The following is a 19,888-nucleotide window of genomic DNA, read 5'->3' on the forward strand; positions in this document are numbered from 1 at the left end:
AGTGACCGAGTGGCCGGGTGGCTGGGGCGCTGAGCCACACCGGCTATCCCCGGTATGCCGGTATTGCTGTATCCGATCACGGACCTACCCGCCCGCCTGGGTGCCTGCCCCTCCAGCCTCGTGGAGCTCAAGGGGGCTGGCAGCTCACCTGCTTGTCTCTCTACAAGATCCAAATCACGAATTCACCACAGCCTTGCTTCTCTCACGGCGTCAGAGAGAACATCATGGCTTTCCTTATCCTCGTCATTGGCGACTTGCACATCCCCGATCGGGCGCTGGACATCCCCGCCAAGGCACGACCTTCCCGCGCATCGCCGCCGCACGCTTCAGGGTAGCTAACACCACCGACAGTTCAAGAAACTCCTCGCCCCCGGCAAGATCGGCCAGACGCTGTGCCTCGGAAACCTGACCGACAAGCACACGTACGAGTACCTGCGATCGATTGCGCCTGATCTGAAGATCGTCAAGGGCCGCTATGACGTCGAGGCCACCTCCCTCCCGCTGACGCAAGTCGTCACCCACGGCGGCATGCGCATCGGCTTCCTCGAAGGCTTCACCTTGGTCTCAAACGAGCCGGATCTCCTGCTCGCCGAGGCGAACAAGCTGGATGTGGACGTCCTCTGCTCTGGAGGTACCCACCGCTTCGACGCCTTCGAGTACATGGACAAGTTCTTTGTCAACCCTGGAAGTGCCACGGGAGCGTACTCGACCGAGTTCAGCAAGGAGGGAGAGGAGCCGACGCCGAGTTTCTGTTTGATGGATGTAAGTACCTCACTGGTAGATTGGTAGATTTACGCCAACCGGCGATACTGACTACGTGTTTAGGTCCAGGGTATCTCGCTCACCCTATACGTTTACCAATTGAGGAAGGACGACAAGGGCAATGAGACCGTAGCAGTCGAGAAGGTGACATACACAAAACCAGTGGAACCCGCGGCTGCCTCGTCATGATACGAGGGAAGCAGGAAGGGGCATATTACAAAGAGACATTCAGCGATGCAACCATGAAATCTATACCCACACAAACCCCCGAGGAATCACAGCAGGGTTCCCCCCCTTACAAGAGAGGGGATGCACTTTTTTTCCAAGAAATCATCATTGGCTAGACGCAGTGCCAACATTTCCAATTGGGTGGTGTGTCTGAAGAAAGAGCAAGTAGCAGATGTAAATACAAACATTGAAAAAACAAGTTCCGTCGCTTTGGTATCTTGGGCATTGAACCAGTCTGAATGATCGCCATAAGAAGTCTTATCAGCGTTAATAAGGCACCACACTCCCGAAAAACGCCCAGTGCTCTATGCAATTCCGCTTTCGCCATCGTGTGTCATTACAGCATCATACTCCGCCGCCTCGACGAGGCTCGATCGTCGGCCGCGAGGCCATCTTCGTTGGTAACCGCAGACGAAACTCTCCTGGAGACCCTTCGACCACCTGCCTTCTTCCTCGCTTCTGGGACTGCTTGCTTCTCCGGCTGGGGCGAAGAGGGTGTAAACTCGTAGATATCGACCTCACTCGCATTGGAAGAATCGGGGTTGGCTGCTTCGTTCCTCTTCTCATTTCCCACCTCCTTGTCGTCATTATGGTCTATGACCGTCTCCGTGACAAGCATCGACGTCTGCCGGGCCTTTTCTCTAGCAGCAGATCGGGGAAGTTCCAGAGGCGACAATCCCTTTCCAGTCAAAGGGCTCGCTGGGACATTATCATGCGGCTGATCGTTTAGTTGTGTGGGAGCAGGAGGCAACTTCCTCCAGGATGCCTCGAGATCAATCTCCCGCTTTATCTTGACGGAATCAGGGGCATTCGGCTCGACTTGACTGCATCGTCGCGCATATTTTCCATCTCCTGCCACAGCATCGTATAGTTCCTTGGTTGGTCTTCGCATCTTGTCTCGGAGATTTGGTTCCGCGTAGCTAACAGCTGCTCTACTTCTTCGGCTCGGTCTGGGTGGCTCTCGGTTGGAATTGATGTCCGCAGGCGGTGGCGTGGCTCCACGGGGGCCTTCATCGGTGGTCACTGTCTCGGGGGAACTCGGCGAGAGGAGGGCGAGCTCTACAACAGGAGCTCCCAGGTCGCACGGCACAATCGCCACTTCGGGTGCGGTGGGTTGGGGGTTGATAACGGTCTCAATGGTAACGGGAGCTGGATGCGCGGCCTTGGACTTGGGTCGCTCCAGAGACACCTTGGACTTGACGAGATCGGCCTTGGCTGCCGCAACCTCATCAGTGACCACTGACTTTGAAGTCTTTTTGGGAGAAGTGATGTCGTTGTTGGTGCTCTTCGCGGCAAGGGGTTTCCTCGCGGTAGTGGCCGTGGTTGTTTTCCCGCGGGCGTCCTTTCTCATGCTGGCAAGTTCCTTCAAGGTCCTGCCTCCAGCCTTCTCCCGGATCGATGGTTTGTCGGCCAAAGTTCTGGGCGGCTCGTTTTCGTTGTTGGCTCTGGGCGGCTTGGCGGTTACCATGTCGTCTCTAGCGGCAAGCTTTCGTTTCGAACCGGCCTTTGCAGGTTGGGGTGCTGGGATATCCGGGAGGGCAGGCTGTTCTGGCTTGGTCTCCTGGGACGGCGCTGGGAGTTCCATCTTCTTCAAAGGTGAGGGGGATCTTTCCACCATCTTGATGCTGCAGGGAGACTCAAAGGTGACTGGTGGCTCCATCTTGGCCTTGGGACTCTCTTGGGGCGGCGCGAGATTGAGTCGACTGGGGGAATCGACTTTAACGGGGTCTTCATCGATGAATTGAGACATGGGAGGCGGGCCAAGCTCTGGAGAGTCGGCGGAATCTGCCTCGGATCGAAGAGCCAAAATCTGTTCGGGGCTTTGAGGTCGTTAGCATTTAACTTGTTCTCTCAGTTGAGAGTAGTAACATACTTCATCGACATCCTTGGGTGAGACTTGGTCTCTGAGATATGTCCCAATTCTTCAATGTCTCGGGCAATATCTCGCAATCGTCTCTGAGAAGGACTGGGTCGAGCCGAGCTAAAGCTCAATCTGGGCTTCGTTGTCCTCCGAACTTGGGGAGAGTGTCGCTTCATAGGCGGCTCCAGACCGAGGCCGGCAAGGAGACTGCCCCATTCCGTCAGCTGCGACTCCAGCTTCTCCTTGATTGCCAACGCATGGTCGGCAATTCTGCGCGTGTCGTTATCCTCGAGCTCTCTCTCGAGTTCGAGTATGCGACTGCGCAGTTCGAGGTTCTCAGAGAGCATGCAGGCACAATCATTCTCAAGCTCACGGATTCGGAGCGCTCGCACGTTGTTTGATTTGGCAAGATCTCGGTTTTGGCGTAGTAGCTTCTTGCGGACTGCATCGTGGCTCGCGGTCAGTGTCGTGTCGGGGGGGTTGGGGGGAGGAAGCATGCAAATACTTACGCGTTTCGAGGCTGTCCGTAGACACTGGGGGTTCGTTCAGCCTAGCCATAGCTCATAATGCAGAAGTATCGGCTATTCAACTTGGTGTTTTGCTGTGGAGCAGTGGATGAAGGTCGCAAGTGCGCTGGTCGAGTCACGGAGTGGTTGGTAACAGACGATCTGAAAGTGGGAATTTTTGGTTGTGTCATTATTTACTATCGTCTGTTTCGGGAGTAGCGCAAAATAGTCGCTTGGGCCTCTCGTTGCCGGGGTAGCGCCTCGTCACGGATCAACCCCACGTTCAACCCCACCACCCGAACGCGATATTCCACGGCTACGAGCTCAAGAGCCGCGAACTATCTTGCAATAAACGCTGAATTGCGAACTAACCAGCCCGACATGTCTTACCATACCCGATCGCTCTCGTCCCATATGCGCGCGCCGAGCGCTTCGACTTCATCAACGGGACAGTCACCAGCGTTGCTCGCGCGCATCGAGGAGAAGAAGGCCGAACTGGAGAGCTTGAGAGAACTCCGGGATTTGAGTGCTGCAGTCGCGGGACAGATGGAAGCTTTGGAGACGAAGCTGTCAACTCTGTCAGATGGGACTGAAGGCATGTCTATGCCTGCCACATGCTTCCATGTTCACGAGACTAACTCTGGGTAGCAATTGCGGTCGTTATGGGAAACTGGCATAATGTGCTGCGGGCCATCAACATGGCCTCTTGTATGTCTTTCCTATACTGTACGCATTTCATGGTCTAACGCGTAACCAACAGCCAAGCTTGCGAAACCGAACTCCGACGCTCCTGCCGACGACGCCCAAGATGCGACAGGTCCTCTTCCTCAGACTCTTGTTCGCATCCCAACGGAGCACGCACCCGCACTACAGGCCCAGGCAGAAGCAGCAGAGGCCGCTGCCGAGGAGGAAGAGTCGCGACTGGGTTAGAGCCTGTCTATATCAGCATGACAGCGCCTTCCCTAGACTGCGAATGCCTCAATAAGGGGGTCCTCGTTCCCTTCGGGCTGTCCGCCGACAGCATCCAACAACTTCGGTCCCTCCGGCGTAAAATCATCGCCGACAAATCCCCGCAAGTTCCATTTCCACGAATGAAATGGGTATGCCGGTCCCATCAGCAACGCCATGTCTCAGGGACAACTCTCAACAGATATAGAGAACTTCTACTCCCACCTCACGATGGGTGGCAGTTAGCACGTTGTGTGTGGATGTAACCTCCTGCGGTCATAATAGAGCAGTTGTGTGTTGTTGGGAACTGATACGAAGGTCAACGACACCCTACTCCAACCAAGTGAAGTGACCTACTTGCTTACACCAGACTGGGGGGCTGAAAAGGGACATACGGTATCAAGCGTTTTGGACCATTTTCAAGTACTATTGCGTCACGATGACTTTTTTTTTTGGCGTTCCAGCTCGTGCATAACCCTGAGTGTTATGTCTGATAAGTCCATGAAAGTGGACCATTTACTGTATGGACTGAGTCAGGCTGGAATACATAGTAAAAGAGTGGCAGACCAATAGTGGTAGAGGGGGTTGGCAGAGGTGTGAGGCGCAATGGGGCCTGGTTGGGTTGATGCAGCTGCAGCAGTAATTTCGTGGCTTCAAGGGAGCATGATACCCAACCCTTGCAGATGTAATACATTTTTGACTCTGACATGTCTGAGAATGAATATTTAGGAAGCACTGTAGCATGATCTACGAATAGTCGAGATGCGGACCGAGGACTAGATCTGATTGGAGTGAGTTGGGGTTGAACTTGACACAAGAACTCGACAGGCCATGAAGTTGGGGCGAGAGGTTATCCCTCCCTAATCCAGCCCTATCGATGAGCCAACCCGTGTCAAATTCAATTCATTTTGATTTCAAGACCACATGACTTAGTATCTGACGACAAAGCAATTCTCACAGCGTAGGCCAGGCCTAGCAACAAGCAACTGAGTATCAAGTGGGCCTGGCGTTCGTGGGCAGATTAAATAAGCGTTGGACCATTCGATTGTGGTTGGTCTACCTCCACTTATGTGCCAAGCTACTGCAGCTGCGCGCAGCCTAACGAGCTATGTAATGAGGCCCATCCCCTCCGCACCTCTCGTGTGCAGCCTGCATGAAGAACCTGGCCAATCGAGTTGGCGAGCGACGACGCGACACGCGCAATGATAGCTGGCTCGCCCACTCCCGGATTTGGAAATACATGGGTCTGCAGTTTTGGGTGTGAAAGTCAACAACAATCCACCACTCGGACTGTGCAACGTGCTTGCGCCGTGGACCACCGAGCATGTGCAGGCTGCTTGCAGTAAATGGTAGTACGTACCTAGTATTACGCAGTGACTCGTTCTGGGAGCGGGCAAGTGCAGTGGGCGTGTTCCACGGGGAAGGTGCCAGTGGCGATGGTTCATTGCGGCAGGTGGCTGTTGAGGCAAGCGCGGCGTTGTTTTTGTTGATTCCCATTCTCTCCCCATCTCTAGAATCGTCTTCCTTTCTCATCCTCCCATCTTCTCAGCTTCCCATCGCTACACTTTGCAACTCGTCTACCACCAACGCATCATTCATCGCCTCTGTGCTACGACCACTACGTACCCTGAAGCTTTTTATTACATGCAGCACAACTTTGGTCTAGACGGCCCAGCTATCTCAGCCGACCCCTGCGTATCTGCGAAATTGCACTCTGTCCATCGAGAATCCCCTGCCCCATTGCGACGCACTGTGGCACCCAATCTGCGGCCCTTCCCCCGGTCTCCCACGTTGACAGGGTTCGTAAGGGTCCTATTTGTCCCATTTGTCGGGGTCCCGGCTCCATTGTGAAAGAAGCCCTTGACCATGGCTCGAGTCAACCGTGCCACGGATTCCGTTCGTGCCGCCATCACCTTGATACCCTCGATCCGCCAGCATTCTACGGTTATCGACCCGGACGCAAACGCTAAGGCCACTACCGCGATCCCGTCGTCGGGCTCACGAGGCTTGCTCCAAGAGTTGTCCATTGGCCAGGCCCAGAACAAGTCCATTGCGCCCCTCTCAGCCCGAAGCTACAAGGACTCGGACCCCGAACCCAACTGCGCCAGCATCCAGAACTTCAACTCTAACCCACACTCCCACTCGAATCCTGAACCCAAGTCGATCAACGCCAAACACTCGTCACGGGGCCTTCGACGGCGTGCTCCAATCGACTCGGACACCTTTGAGCCGCTGGATGCGGTGCTGGAGGAGTCTGCCATTGCGCCTACTGCTCCTAGCTTTGCCTCTGTCGCATCCACAGCTGCAACACTAGCCGCATCAGCGAAGCCTCCTTACCACCACTCTGCTCAAGGTTGGTCTCGATGCCATTGCCCTCTGAAACCTTGCACCCTGACACCTCTCAACACGACACACATACATACCCATTTCAGCCCCGATGATCTTGTGCTAACTTTGACTCCTTGCAGCAAACGCCTCCGAGATCCACCCGCTGCTGGCCGCAGGCCCCGAGTGCCCGAAGCGACAACAGATCGAGAGACATCTGGCAGGTCAGTTCGAATGGCTACTATCGTGCCCAGCGCCAGTCAGTTCTGCCAAGGACCAGCACTCCCCCGATACCGGCAGCGCCTGTCGCAAACGAGGAACCGTGGTCTTTGGCTGTAATTTGCTGTCACGCAAGCGGCGATCGACTTCCCACAAGGCTACTGCAGGATGCCACCTAGCTAACACCTACACCCTCTTAGCTACTCCTCTTGAAGGCGATGCATATTCGTTCCCAGACATGCACATCCCCCAGGCCCTAGGTGATCAGGTTGACATGTCACTTGACCAAGATCAACCCCCGGCCTACGATTTCCACCTGGCCACCCCGCTCAAGGTGCCCGAGGTCGAAATCGAAGAGGTCGCCGAACAGGCTGTCTCGCCGTCTCTTACCTTGATAAGTGATAGGAGCAGCAGCTACGCTGGCGGATCTTCAAGGGCCGGTTCCTTTTCGGTCCCTCGCATCGAGGATTCTCTTGAGGAGCTCGACAAGCTCGAAGAAGAGCTCGAAGCCATTAATGCCGTCACTCAGCCTAGACGGATCAACCCCGATGAGGTCAAGGCTAGTCCTAAGCATCTCGATCCTCGGTCAGAGGCCAAGAAAGCTATTGTCTCTAAGCGAGCATCCATGGGTAGTCTCTCTGCAACAGCCCGTATCAAGCAGTCTGAAAAGACTCAACCATCCGTTCGAAGATCCACTTCACTAGTCTTCCGTCACAAGAAAGAGGAGACACCAGAACCGCCAAGATTGAGATCGCAGCTCTCACGAAGTAAACTCGCCAATACACAGGTGGCGCCACCCAAGCCACCGGTGAAGTCGACCAAGCCACCAACCGTGCCGAATTTCGAGCTACCCGGAGAGGCTGTTGCCCGTCGTTTGAAGGAACAACGTGAGGCTCGTTTGGCTCAACAGGCCGAGACTCAGAAGGCATATGTTGCTCCTCCTAGGCCCAAGTCTAACAAGCCATTGACGAAACCCAACTTTGAGCTTCCAGGAGAAGCCATCTCGCGACGGAAGCGCGAGGAGCGCGAGGCACGTCTCAAGGCGCAGGAGGAAGAGGAAAAGAAGAAGCGCGAGTTCAAAGCTAGACCTGTGCGCTCCAGCGTCGCACCAAGCACCCTCCCGCGAGAGACGATTACAAGCCGTGCTCGTCAGGGAAAGCCCCCGCAAGACGATGATGCGAAAAATAGTTCAGACCCGACCAAATCAAAGCGAATCTCGCTTGGAGTCTTGCGCCCGGCCCGGGGGGAGACCGTGGACAGCAAGCCAGGCCAAACCCGTGGCAGACTTGCTAACATGACCTCACAGGAAGATTTGAGTCGGGGGACTTCAACTTCAACTGGAAGTTCCACTGGAAAACGAAATACACTTTCTGCAGAGGAGTGTCAACAACTAAAGCGAAAGGGAAAACAAATATTCGAACGAGACAACACTAGCTACACACAAGACAAAGAGCGCGAGAGGCGTGAACGTGAGGCCATTGCCCGAGTGGCCAGAGAGCAGGCAGCGGAGCGCTCTAGGGCTGCCAGTCGAGAATGGGCGGAGAAAAAGCGACGTAAGGACCTCGCTATGAGGGACGCGATGAAGCAGGGGACATATCAGGCTGCCTGAGAGGACGCTTGCTGAGTCTGGTTGCGGCGCCGGGGACGCGGGCGGTTACCAACAAGGAGTAATTTTCTGACCATTAGCTGCGGAGTTGGAAAGGGATGGCGTTTCTAGCACCGGTTGAGTGCTTGTTTACATTGTTGTTTTTTTCGGTCTCAAGACATTTTTGCTTGAGTATTTCTGACAATGGGGTTAGTCTGTAATAGTATAAAGGAGGCGATCAGGGTGCATGGCCGAGTCAATATTGTTTTTGCCTTTGGAACTGTACTGCAGATGTTAGATATAAACTTATTCGAGTGTTTCCGGCGCCACCCCAAGAGACAAAACTTGATTCTTGCTGCTTTTGGTAGAAATTATGGTCAGTATGTGAAATAGCCCCAATATGTCTTCATATGCCAATTCTTCCTGCTAATGCGAGACTAAGTCTATCGCAGCATAGTACCCGAATGAACAGACTGTTACAAACTTGTTGGATGCGCCTGTCACGACCAGTGTTGGCGGGTGGGTGGTTGACCCCGGCAAATCCGGGCCCCGATGTTGTCTTCCGGCCCGGCCCCGCTCCGAGGTTCAACGTCACCCCTCCGCTCGCCACCAACTCACCACCGACAACGGCCCGTCCGCTTAAATACACCCAGCCAACACGCAGCAATCTCCTTTGCTAATCCTCCTACACGATTTCTTATAACCCATCGACAATGGTAAAAGTCACCAGCACTACCGTGCAGCTTGGTAGCTGCACGGTCGTCGGCCTGTCAAAGCCTGCATCCGAGACACAGCCCCGATCGCTCGACGTCTTTTTTGGTATCCCCTACGCAACAGCGCAGCGCTTTGAACACCCGGTACCGGCTATCCTGTCTGGCACGCTGGATGCCACGAAGAAGAAAGACGGGTGTCCGGGTATTGCCGCGTTTGGTAATGAGGACTGCCTTCACGTGAACATCACCCGTCCCACAGAGAGCGCTGCTGAAGGCGCTGGCTGGCCGGTGCTGGTGTACATCCACGGCGGGGCGTTCAACTTTGGGAGTCCGCTGGAGCGCAACATGGAGAGCGTTGTGTCGTGGAGCGAGCGGCCCATCGTGGCCGTGAGCATCGTGTATCGGCTCGGCGTGCTAGGATTTCCGGCGGCTCCCTGGGAAGAAGGTCGAAAGGCGTATAATCTCGGACTGAGGGACCAGGCGGCTGCGCTGCGGTGGGTTGTGGAGCACGTTGGTGCGTTTGGAGGCGATGCGGCGAGTTTGACCGTGGTGGGGGCCAGTGCTGGGGCGCATTCGGTAAGTTGGTGCTGTTCCTTTACCTTGGTTCTTGGTGGTTGAAGTGAGGGAATGAGACGGCTACGGGAGGGTGTTGATATTGGCATCTCATACTGCTCCTCATCACCGCCGCCACGACCACACAGCCTGTTTCTGCAACACTAACTCACACTTACTTACCGGCAGATCGGCCACCAACTCCTCTCCACCTCTCCACCTCCCTTCCACAAAGCCATTCTTGAATCCGGCTCGCCAACCGCCCGCGTCGTCCTCTCGCCAGCCCACCCGCGGTCCGCCTCCCAGCACGCCAGCCTCCTCAAGCAGGCGGGCTGCTCGTCCCTCGCGGGTCTGAAAGCTCTTCCGCTGCGTAGTCTCCTCGACGCTGCGGAGAGCGTCTGGGGCCAGTGGGATGCGTCGGTTGAATGGCCGTTCCAGCCGGTCGTCGACGGCGAAGGCGGCGTGATCCCGGATCTGCCGCTGAAGCTGTGGGAGCAGCGCGTTGCGGATGGCCGCGCGGGGCGCATGTGCGTCCTCACGGGCTTCTGCTCGCACGAGGGTATCGGCTTCGTCCCGGGCTCTGCACAGTCCAACCAAGACTTCCACAACTTTTTCACGACCCTCATCCCGTCCCTGTCGGCGGCTGATCTCGCAGCCCTCGACGCGCTATACCCGGACCCCGTGACGGACCCGTCCTCGCCGTACGTCCACCGCGGCCGGCAGGGTGCCCAGTTCCGCCGCCTGGCCACGGCCTACGGCGACTTTGCGTACATTGCTCCCGTGCTGCACACAGCACATGTCCTCTCTTCAGCCGGCGCGAGGGTCTATGTATACGAGTACGCGGAAGCATCGCCCCCTTTCGGCGCCGCCATGCACGGCGCCCAGGCCCCGGCCGCGGAGCGCGACGCCTCGCTGCTAAGGGGACGTCCGGGACTCGCCGAAACAGCGGTAGCCCTGCACGGCCGGATGACACAGTTCGTGAGCAGTCCCGACGGCGAAATGGGGGATTCTTGGCCGGCGTTTGTCAGTCCTGGCACGGCGGAAACCCCTGGTTCGATGGGCGAGGGCAGGATTCTTGTCTTTGGGGCGTCGAGGGGTGAGGAGGCTGAGGGAGTCTATCCGGTGCGGGAGAGGGTGTTGACGCTGGAGGATATGAGACGAATGCGGTTTTGGTGGGAGAGGATGGAATTGGTTCAGGGGATCGGAGAGAGGTTGAATGTATGAGTGAGGCACCATAATCGCCTTGGGCTGACTTACAAGGAAACTCGTCAGGTGAGATGGTTGTTGAACACTCCCACAACTGTCTATACCAACTTCAGACTAGTGGGCAAAATTAAGGTCAAGACACTGAATAAGCTTAACAAAGCACAAAGCTTTCCAATTCGTTCCTATATACGTCTATCCATACGCGTCAAATCCAGATATAACTTCTAGTTAAGCCCCCCATCCTTCTCGTTTTACATCCATCCATCCACCATACATTCCAACTCACAGGGCCTCGAAGCCGATATACATCGCCGAAACATCCCCATTACTTCGAGCCCTCACGGCCCTGTTCTTCCACAGCCACCGTATGTACATTTCCATCTCATGATATAAGCGTTTCAGGAGCGAGCGTTGTCGTGCAAGTCGCCCCTTCGTGTTGATTCCATTCCGTGGAAACGTTCGAAAGGGAGTAAAAAAACGGATATGCTCTTGTTTCTGGTGGTACAACACCCGACAGGAGACGTCGATTTTTCAAGGAGCGATTAGGTTAGGTGAGTCTGCCGAGGTAAATGGCAGAGACATGAAAATATCCCCCTCATCAAATAGAACAAAAGAAACGATGCCAAAAAATCAAACGCCAGTGCATAATCCACTTCCAAGCGAGAGTCTTCGACAGGAGGCGGGTATCTTGAATATAAGGAAAGCTCTAGGGGCGGCGGGATTCACTGCCCCAGACGGTGGTTTTCGTTTAAAAGTTTTGAGAAATGCCCGCGCTCTGTTGAGGGTAGTGAGAGGGGTTCTCGATGCGAGTGTTGCGCCGCGCAGGGTTATCGCGGATCACAGGTGCGCCGGGGACGTCAGGTCGCGGACCTCCGTCATTGTATGGGTTATTCTGGCCGTACTGGTCGTAGTACGTTCCACCGGCGCCGTACGAGGTACCCATGGGATCGGAACCGTCGGACCTGGCAGCACTGTATGAGGAAGAGGCGTTGGAGGGACCGCGGTGCACATCACCCCCGCGATTGTTGGCTGAAGAGGGGCCCATGACACCGAGAATCTCGCCCTCGGGTGAGTATGAGCCATCCATCAAGGGTTCGCCGGATCTGCCGTCGGACATGTGAGCCGTAGGTGACGTAGCATCCGAATAAGCCTGGCCAGTCTGGCCGCCGGACATGGTGGTTGAGGCTTTGCGGCCGGTGGAGCCAACTGTAGTGTTGCCCCAGCCGCGGTAACCCGAAGCCGCCTCCTCCCTCATCTCATAACTGCCATCGGTCATGCCAACTGCGGGGATGGTAGGGTCGGCATTGGGGTTGTAGGCATAGTCCTCAACCTCCTTTCGACGTTCCTCCTCAGCCTGCTTGCGGGAGCGACGCTTCTTCCACCAGAAGAGGCCAATGAGGGCCAAGATGGCAATTGCAGCGATAGGCACAACAACCCCGATGGCAACCTTGCTCTGCTGGCTCAGACCTCCACTCGAACCCCCCGAGTTATTGATGTCCTTGGAAGCCGAGGTAGTGGTCGCGGCAGTCTCTGAGCTTGTCCCGGTGGCGGCCTGGTTGGTGGTAATGGTTCGAATAACGACGACGCTCGTCTGGGCAGCCCCATCGCTGTTCGTAACAGTGACAACGGTGGATACCTCCTCGGTAGTTCGAGTAGAGGAAGTTTGGTTGTCCTGACTACTGCTGTCGTTGTTGGTGTCGCTGCTGCTGCTGGCAGCTTCGGTAGGCGAGGTGGATGTCTGCTCGTTCTGAGCAGTGCTACTGGGCTGCTGCTGGGTCGAGGACGGTTCGGTCGAGGAGGGAACTGGACTATCTGATGACGATGCAGCGGCGGTAGTCTCGGCGGATTGAGTCTCTTGTGCTGAACTGGTTTCTTGGGCTTGCGAAGACGATGCAGCGGCGCTCGTCGCTGGCTCGGAGACGGATTCTGAGGTGGGCGCGGCGGCGGCGGAGGACGATTCGGCGGCGGAGGTGGCTTGGGACTCGGCAGCGGTAGTCGGAGCGGGAACCGAGGCCTCGCCGGTGGCGGGAGTTCCCCCTTGAGTGTTGGACATTGTGATGCTGGCGCCCGGAGTGCCTTCGCTGGGCAACTGCCTGTAGTTGAGAAGCATGTCAGCGGTCGGGCGATGCTTCACGCAAAGCACGGCGGCGAGGGTCGGGTAAAGGAGAGGGGAAAACAGATGCGGTTGCAAAGGATGGGTCAGGGGGATTAATTAACAGAACAAAGGGCGATGGAGGGCAGTAGGTATTGAAAGCGGCCATCAAGGCGTTGGAATGGTGGATGGGATAGCGTGAGAAGTCGTTTTGGGGAATGGGAGTGGGTTCTCGACTCGAGACTGGCGAGCGAGCGAGACGGGAGGGCGCATGGCATGGCAGCGCATGGTCGCGCGTGGCGGCAGCAGCAGCGCAGGATCGGCGTGCGGCGGGTGCGGATTGCGAGACGACGTACCTGTTATCTTTGCGTGGTGGGCGAAGGCGGAGACGAGGTTGTCAGAGGAAGCGTTTCGCCGTGTGGGCGCGGATGAACGAGACGAAGATGGTTGGTTGCGGTTGACGGAGCAGGTGGTGCGAGACAAAAGGCGCGGGGAGCCCAGGCGGTTGCTGTGCTGGGTCGGTAGGTACTGGGCGCTGGGCGTTGGAGACCTGACGTTACGGGGCTCTCGTCAACAGTACAGTGGGCAGCTGGCAGCGGACCGTAGAGCGCGTCTTTTTTTTTCCCTTCTTCGCTGGGTCCCCCCCGTCCACTCGAGCTTGTTTCTCCCGGGGCTTGCGCCGACAGCGTTGAACCGCTGCGAGGCGCTGCAGAGGCGCTGGAACCAGACCGTGGCTCCTGGTTCAGCGGGTCCGTTCGGCGGACGCGGTCGGGTGGAGTTTGGGCCTGAGACCGCCAAGGGCGCACACTTTGACTTGACGGGAGCGTCTCTGCGTCTCTCTGCAGAACTGTGGCTAGCCTGCGTGTCTGGGAATCCGGTTGTCGAGAACGTGAACGGTGACGCGCGCGAGGGAAAAAAGGGAAAAAAGGTGCCATGCTGCAGTCCTAGCGCCTTGGGAAGCCCACCTGGACGCAAGCTCAGATACGAGGCGGGGACTTGTATTCGGACCTCCTCGTCCACCGCTCCAGCTCCAGCACCGACCAACGTGCTAACACTAACAAGCCCATGTAAATAGTTCAGGTGCCCGTCGTGCCGCCGTGTGGCGCAGGATTCCAGGCCAGCCCTCAGGCGAACAATGACGGGCACCACATGTCATGACACTGATGAGAGCCCACTCACTACGGGTACGGGTACGGTACACACTACGTATGGTTAACGGATGCTCCTGCAGATGGACTAAAGCGCGGTGAAATAAGATAAACCTGAAGCAAAAACCCCCCAACACCCGGCAGCAAGTGCTTATGTGCAATTCAAAACCTGGTAGGGATGGTCCCGTCCACCGGACATGAGAGAAGCAAGCAAAAACCTACAGTGGGTGTTGGGTTGTGCCACAGCGCCGCACGTCGCCGCACACGGCGAGGGCTCAATTTCCTGTTCCTCTCCGCCTGCAGCCTCCGATGGAACGTCGGCCGCAACAACCTTTTTCTCCCACCCGCAGCCCAGCGAGCAAAGGGAAAATCGCGGCCCAATTGCAAAGAAGCGTTGCAATCCTTTCCCCATCGGGTGTGCCATCGCGATCGATGCGAGCGCGCCGAGCAAGCTGCCTTGGAGCTGGGAATCCGGGGGGCCCGCTACGTTACGACGTCCCCCCCTGTGAGCTTGTGCACGCTGGGCGGCCAGTCATGATGAGTGACACAATGGCATTCATCGGCAACTGGTCTTTGACGGTGACAGTGACGGTGGCATCGAGAACCCATCGACTCGAGAATATCCACTTTAGCCGGTATCGTGTGGAATGCATCGCATCGCGCCCATCCTGGCCGTTGGGCTTCAATAGTCAATAGTCAAACTGCAGACATTCCCCCCACTCTCCCTTCCCGCCGTTTGGAACGCGTCCGTTTGCTGTAATCCCGGCCTAAATATACGTCGAGAGTGAAAAGCAATGAAAACGACGGCTGCTTCCCCAGGCTATCACGGTCCCACTGTGTAATTTTCCAATTCACCGCACTGCGATGCGACGCTGTGGGCGCACCATTTGCCAGGCCGCGAGCATGGATAACCTCAGCACCAAATGAGACGCGGCGCCGCGGAACGGCGAGCAATGAGACAAAAAGCCACCGGGAGATGCGACATGAGCACTCCATCATATCATGCCTAGTTTGCGTACTACGTAGTACAGTGTCTGGGTATGGCCAACGGCTTGTTATCTGTTACTTATCAGCTCAAGACGCAATCACCAGCCGTGTTCATCACCACCAATATCGCGGCCAAACCGCAATCCCTACTAGTAGCAGTGGACCTATTACCCCGATCCAGATCTTGCCCCCGGTTGATGATGGACTGATAAACTGGATGAACATTGGCACGCGAACCAGGCAATCACCTTCCACCAGTAAGCTCGTAGATTTCCTTTGGCTCCATCAGCTGGTTGATCTGGGATCAAATCCAACCCTCTCTCGCTCGTTATTTGCCACCTCAGCTCCCTCACACCTTGCCATCGCCATTCATCTCAAGCTATCCCCCAAACAATCCGCCACCAAGCCTCCGCACTGCAACCAACCAACCCAGTCTCCACTCCTCATCTCCCTCCGCCCTCCCAAAAATAGGGAATCTGGTCGCGTGTCTGTGGCTGGCCCTGCGCCTGGCCTTAAATATAACGCCGGCTCCGATCCAAAGATGCCATGTACGATGCTGCTGACTGTTGCGCTTATTCCGTCGCCCAATCCCATTCTGACGTTGGCTCCAATGTCGGTTCTAAAAATTCCCTCACCTTGCTTGTGCTTTTCCTTCGTGTCGTGATCGGCCTGGGTATACGAGTTCTACAGTGGCTCAGCTGCTCCATCGAGCAACCGAGCATCCTCATCCTAGTCGCAGCCGATAGCGTTGGCTCCACTGAAACGTTTCCCCTGTGCCATTCCTTTGCCATTCCTTTGCCGTTTCTTTTCCAATAGGGTTCGTTCCTGAACCTCGCCGCCTTTAGCCTACTATGGCTGATCGCTGTCACTGGTGGGCTCATGGTTGGTCTCCCCCAGCCCGACATGTGCATCGGAATCAGGTCGTGTGAATTCCGCTACCGTGCTGAAAATAGCAAACCACCGAACATCAACAGTTCGTAAACCCATTTATTCATACATGTGTCGCATCGGTGCGCTTATTTACAGACCACCTTCCAACCCGAGAAATCGTGCTTAATTAGTCCAGTTAGCACTTGCACGCCACCGACTACGCCTCATACAACTCTCCCCATATTACTCGATAGTATCTTTTGCGAAACGGAGCAGCGTATGTCTGGTCTACCAGCTGGGGCCAAATATTTGCAACTGGAAAAGACTCATTGCGAGAACTAAAGTCAACGTCAGCCAGTGTCTAACATCTGCAATAACGTAATCATCACACCAACATCCTCAATATGCCTAAGCAACCCAAAATTGTTGATTAAAATTATATATCTTTTCGAGCTGAGGTTTGCCGTAAAAGGAGTAGTGTGCAGTAGATGCTGTTCGAGGCTAGCAATGAACGCTTCAGAAGAAGACTAAGACATCGTCTACTTCTCTAACCTGAGTAAGCTAACATGCCAGAGCTCTCACCCTAGCTCGTGCGTTGTATCTTGTTCAGAGCACTTCTAAGTCCAAACCGCATCATGGAAGTAATGGCCATGTCTCAGGGGTAACGACGTTCTTCTTGGTGTTTGCAAGGTCGTCACGGATCTTCTAAGTACAAAATTCGACAGAAGACAGAGTTCCTCCAATACAACCTCACTGAAGATCCAAGTATGTCAGCACGACTTATTCACACCAAAAAAAGACTATAGTGTCCGTAGAAGAAGAATATGACAGTGTTGATTGAATCGGTCAACACCACATCCAATTGACCTATGTACAATTTGCTGGACGTCGCCCAGACAGGTAGTCGTCATCTAGTTTGTCATGTGTGGTTTTCCTACCCTTCTATATGCAAAGCCTTGCAAGTTGCTGCCCAAGACACAATAAGAGAAAGAAATTTCGCCAGTCGTCATGACCCTCAAAGTACGCCGGTGAAGCGGGAAAATGAAATATGAAGAAAAATGACAAATTCCGCGCACGCTGTGATTTAACGCAATGTCAGAAATGGCAAGTTCCGAGAGCGGCCTTCACGTGGTTACCAGCCGCAGTCTCAGACACTGAAACCTAATGGAGGTTTTACGCTCATTGGCGCATACCCCATTGAGGCTTCAGTTGGTCTCCCAGCGAGGCTTGCGTGAAGACGGTATCTCCCGGAAGACGGCTGACACGACCAGCTCCACCACGGATAGCTCCCAGCTGGGCCGCTGAGATTCCGCTGCGGTTACTCCTGATACTTCCAGCATCGCTCATGGTGTCTGCATCCTTGAACTTCTTGGGAGGTGCGAAATCCAGACCAGTGAACGTACTCGACTTGCGGAGCAAATGACTGTGACGAAGTTAGTTTGTGTCTCACCGAGTTAGAAGTCTTAAAACTTACGGGCTGGGGAGAGCGGCCAGCTCCTCAAAGGCCGAGACGACGGGAGTGGCGGCGGGCACCTGAGGAGAGTACGGGCGCCTCTCACCGAATGGGCTTTGGGAACGGCCGGCGGCAGTATCCTTGATACGGTCAGGAGGAGCAAAGTCGATGGCGCCCATGATGGCAAACGAGTCATCTTTGAGCTTTGAGGGCGTGGGAAGTGTCGTCAGGGGTGCCGGTGGCGGGAGGTTCTTCTTGGGCTGTTGGCGCATTCTCGCGGAGGCGGAGGAGTCAGGTCGGGGGCCGAAGGCAGATCCAGCACGAGAACCCATAGCGGATCTAGGAGAACCCATGGCGGAACCAGCACGAGGACCCATAGCGGATCCAGCACGGGGACGACCTCGAGGACCGCCGGGAAGGCTCATGCCTCCAATCGAGCCCTGAGGACCGTGGGGACGAGGTCCACGGGGGCCAGGACCTCCAGGTCCAGGACGGAATTGGCGGCCGGTCGGAGGAGGAGTCATGGCACGACGAGTAACAGGCTCCGCGTAGGGCATGACGAAGGCATTGGTTTCGGGGTCAAAGTAAGCCGCGGCCTCGCCCAGGTAGCCTTGGTCGTAATCTTCATAGTACTGCTGTCCGCGAGGAGGAGCAGGCATGGGTGGCGGGGGCTCCTTGCCGCCGCTCTCCTCGAAATACTCCTTGTAAAAGGATCGGATACGGTTGGCACGGTACTCGGGGTCCTCAGACTCGGTAACCTCATCCGGAGGCAGAGGGCGGAATCCGACTGACAATCGCTTGTTATCCTGGTTAGGAACTCCCAGGCCCTGCGCTTGCTGCGGGGGAATGTCCTCCACGAACGAGGCTCGCTGAGCCGAACGACCACGGTCAAAGTCCTCATAATCGTCGTAGTGCTCGGTGGTCTGGATCTCAGGTTGGTACGGGGCAAATTTGGAGTCGGCGGGCTGCTGGTCATAGGCCGGGAGAGGGGCAGAGTGAGGGACGTCGGGAACGGGACCCTTGGGGAGGTGGAAGTTCAAGCCAAGGCCAGCACCATTGGACTCGCGGCCGCGGTGAGGAGGCAAGGGGAATCCATCGGCGACGGGCGTGCCGCTGTTGCTGCTAGCTTCGGAAAGAGCGGGCAACTCGAACTGGGGGCTCTTGGATCGAGCAGGCTGCGGCTGCTGAATGAAAGGGACATCGTGCTTGTCTTCGAAGTCGGAAACGGTGCCAATCTCGGGGATGATAGCTTTGGGCTGGAAGGAATCTTTCTCAGACTCAACGGGGGATTGAAGCTTGTGAGCAGGCTGAGGCATGGAAGGAAGAGAAAATGGGTCAATCTTGACGTCCGAAGGAGATGTGGGTGATTTGGGAAGAGAGTTGGTCCGAGGAGGCATCCTCTGAGAGGGAATAGACCGTCCTGTGGTGGTGGACATGCGCTTGCTTGACTTGGTGTAAAGTGAGGAACCCTCCTTGCTATAAGGCATGGATCGCATGGAGCCAGTCTCGCTGTTGGTGTAGTTTGTAACCTGCTGGTACGGGTCCTGGTTGTCGTTGCCGAGCGAACGAGCAAGGGAGTGGAGCGACTCGCGAGACTGCTGAAGACCCGGGGGCAACAGGTAGGGGGAAGATAGGTTCATGTCCATGGAGAGCTGGCTCTGTTTGTGATGCAAGCCCTTCTCACCACCTCCCATGAACAGGCTCTTGCGGTTTGATTTCTTGTCGCCCATACCAAAGTCCAAGCTCTTGTGAGGATCCTGGACATCCTCCATTCTCTGTCTCTGGACATTTTTGCGGTGGAGATATAAGAGTAGGCCGGCAATAAGCACAACCGGGACACTAAAATAGTCAGTACCATATCCGATCGACTCGGAGGCTCCCAGAGCTCAACGGGGGTTTGATGAACTTACACTACGACCGCAACGATCATGGGAGTGCTGACACTAGCGGGCTTCTCGCAAGTGTTCAAGTTGGGGTTCTCCTCGCATTTAGAAGCGGATGATCGACCAAACATTCGGGAAACAACATTAACCGTAGATGTGGCGACCTGTGGGCTGGCTGCGGGTAAAGCATCTCGCCGGACATTGATTCGGGGCTGCAGGCGATAGCCCTCGTTGCCGGTGAGTTCCATGGTGAAGGGATGCTTGGGTTGATTCGCCTACAACGGCAACTGTAACGAGGGGATGACAACAGAAAAGTGTCGACGATGTTTCCTCCACAAAACGAGATTACGGGTGCGTTGAAAATAGAGGATTAAGGCTTTCGAATTATATCCCAAAAACTGCTGTCATGACCATTAAGATTTATGATTTGCTGGGTAGATCGACAGTGCGATTGACGTCGGGGTGGGTGATCGACCGGTGTTTGTGTTCTTCGTTTCGTCGAGGGGCGGAAAGCAGAATGAACGGCAAGAAGTCGAGCGAAATTATGCGG

The 19,888-nt window shown here is 55.7% G+C and overlaps 7 protein-coding genes across 7 annotated transcripts; 4 read left to right on the plus strand and 3 right to left on the minus strand.

Moving 5' to 3' along the window:
• Positions 1 to 77: 77 nt before the first annotated feature.
• On the plus strand, positions 78 to 1,189 carry BGZ61DRAFT_448681 (Metallo-dependent phosphatase-like protein). The gene is made up of 3 exons (XM_046245503.1): positions 78 to 293; positions 352 to 762; positions 826 to 1,189. Exons 1-3 carry the CDS (start codon positions 225 to 227, stop codon positions 949 to 951), a joined length of 606 nt encoding a protein of 201 aa, XP_046105884.1. The 5' UTR covers positions 78 to 224; the 3' UTR covers positions 952 to 1,189.
• BGZ61DRAFT_417328 (uncharacterized protein) lies at positions 1,190 to 3,522 on the minus strand. Its single transcript, XM_046243406.1, has 3 exons — positions 3,361 to 3,522; positions 2,864 to 3,293; positions 1,190 to 2,810 (listed from the first exon to the last, which is right to left on the minus strand). Exons 1-3 carry the CDS (start codon positions 3,407 to 3,409, stop codon positions 1,328 to 1,330), a joined length of 1,962 nt encoding a protein of 653 aa, XP_046105885.1. The 5' UTR covers positions 3,410 to 3,522; the 3' UTR covers positions 1,190 to 1,327.
• Positions 3,523 to 3,660: 138 nt separating this feature from the next.
• BGZ61DRAFT_208133 (DASH complex subunit Dad2-domain-containing protein) lies at positions 3,661 to 4,582 on the plus strand. Its single transcript, XM_046237984.1, has 4 exons — positions 3,661 to 3,952; positions 4,006 to 4,065; positions 4,118 to 4,457; positions 4,514 to 4,582. The coding sequence occupies exons 1-3, from the start codon at positions 3,739 to 3,741 to the stop codon at positions 4,285 to 4,287; spliced, it is 444 nt and encodes a 147-aa protein (XP_046105886.1). The 5' UTR covers positions 3,661 to 3,738; the 3' UTR covers positions 4,288 to 4,457; positions 4,514 to 4,582.
• A 1,589-nt stretch (positions 4,583 to 6,171) lies between these two features.
• BGZ61DRAFT_349327 (uncharacterized protein) lies at positions 6,172 to 8,458 on the plus strand (the record flags this gene model as incomplete). Its single annotated transcript, XM_046240140.1, has 2 exons — positions 6,172 to 6,658; positions 6,810 to 8,458. 2 exons carry the CDS (start codon positions 6,172 to 6,174, stop codon positions 8,456 to 8,458), a joined length of 2,136 nt encoding a protein of 711 aa, XP_046105887.1.
• Positions 8,459 to 8,766: 308 nt separating this feature from the next.
• BGZ61DRAFT_448686 (Alpha/Beta hydrolase protein) lies at positions 8,767 to 11,107 on the plus strand. The gene is made up of 2 exons (XM_046245504.1): positions 8,767 to 9,723; positions 9,889 to 11,107. Exons 1-2 carry the CDS (start codon positions 9,148 to 9,150, stop codon positions 10,921 to 10,923), a joined length of 1,611 nt encoding a protein of 536 aa, XP_046105888.1. The 5' UTR covers positions 8,767 to 9,147; the 3' UTR covers positions 10,924 to 11,107.
• Positions 11,108 to 11,288: 181 nt separating this feature from the next.
• On the minus strand, positions 11,289 to 13,440 carry BGZ61DRAFT_208158 (uncharacterized protein). The gene is made up of 2 exons (XM_046237985.1): positions 13,354 to 13,440; positions 11,289 to 12,998 (listed from the first exon to the last, which is right to left on the minus strand). The coding sequence occupies exon 2, from the start codon at positions 12,956 to 12,958 to the stop codon at positions 11,654 to 11,656; it is 1,305 nt and encodes a 434-aa protein (XP_046105889.1). The 5' UTR covers positions 12,959 to 12,998; positions 13,354 to 13,440; the 3' UTR covers positions 11,289 to 11,653.
• A 3,741-nt stretch (positions 13,441 to 17,181) lies between these two features.
• On the minus strand, positions 17,182 to 19,586 carry BGZ61DRAFT_530882 (uncharacterized protein; the record flags this gene model as incomplete). Its single annotated transcript, XM_046253625.1, has 3 exons — positions 17,182 to 17,425; positions 17,477 to 19,294; positions 19,366 to 19,586. 3 exons carry the CDS (start codon positions 19,584 to 19,586, stop codon positions 17,182 to 17,184), a joined length of 2,283 nt encoding a protein of 760 aa, XP_046105890.1.
• Positions 19,587 to 19,888: the final 302 nt, after the last annotated feature.

Source organism: Ilyonectria robusta (assembly GCF_021365365.1).
Source record: "Ilyonectria robusta strain PMI_751 chromosome Unknown BGZ61scaffold_7, whole genome shotgun sequence".
In the NCBI taxonomy this organism is placed as follows: Eukaryota; Fungi; Ascomycota; class Sordariomycetes; order Hypocreales; family Nectriaceae; genus Ilyonectria; species Ilyonectria robusta.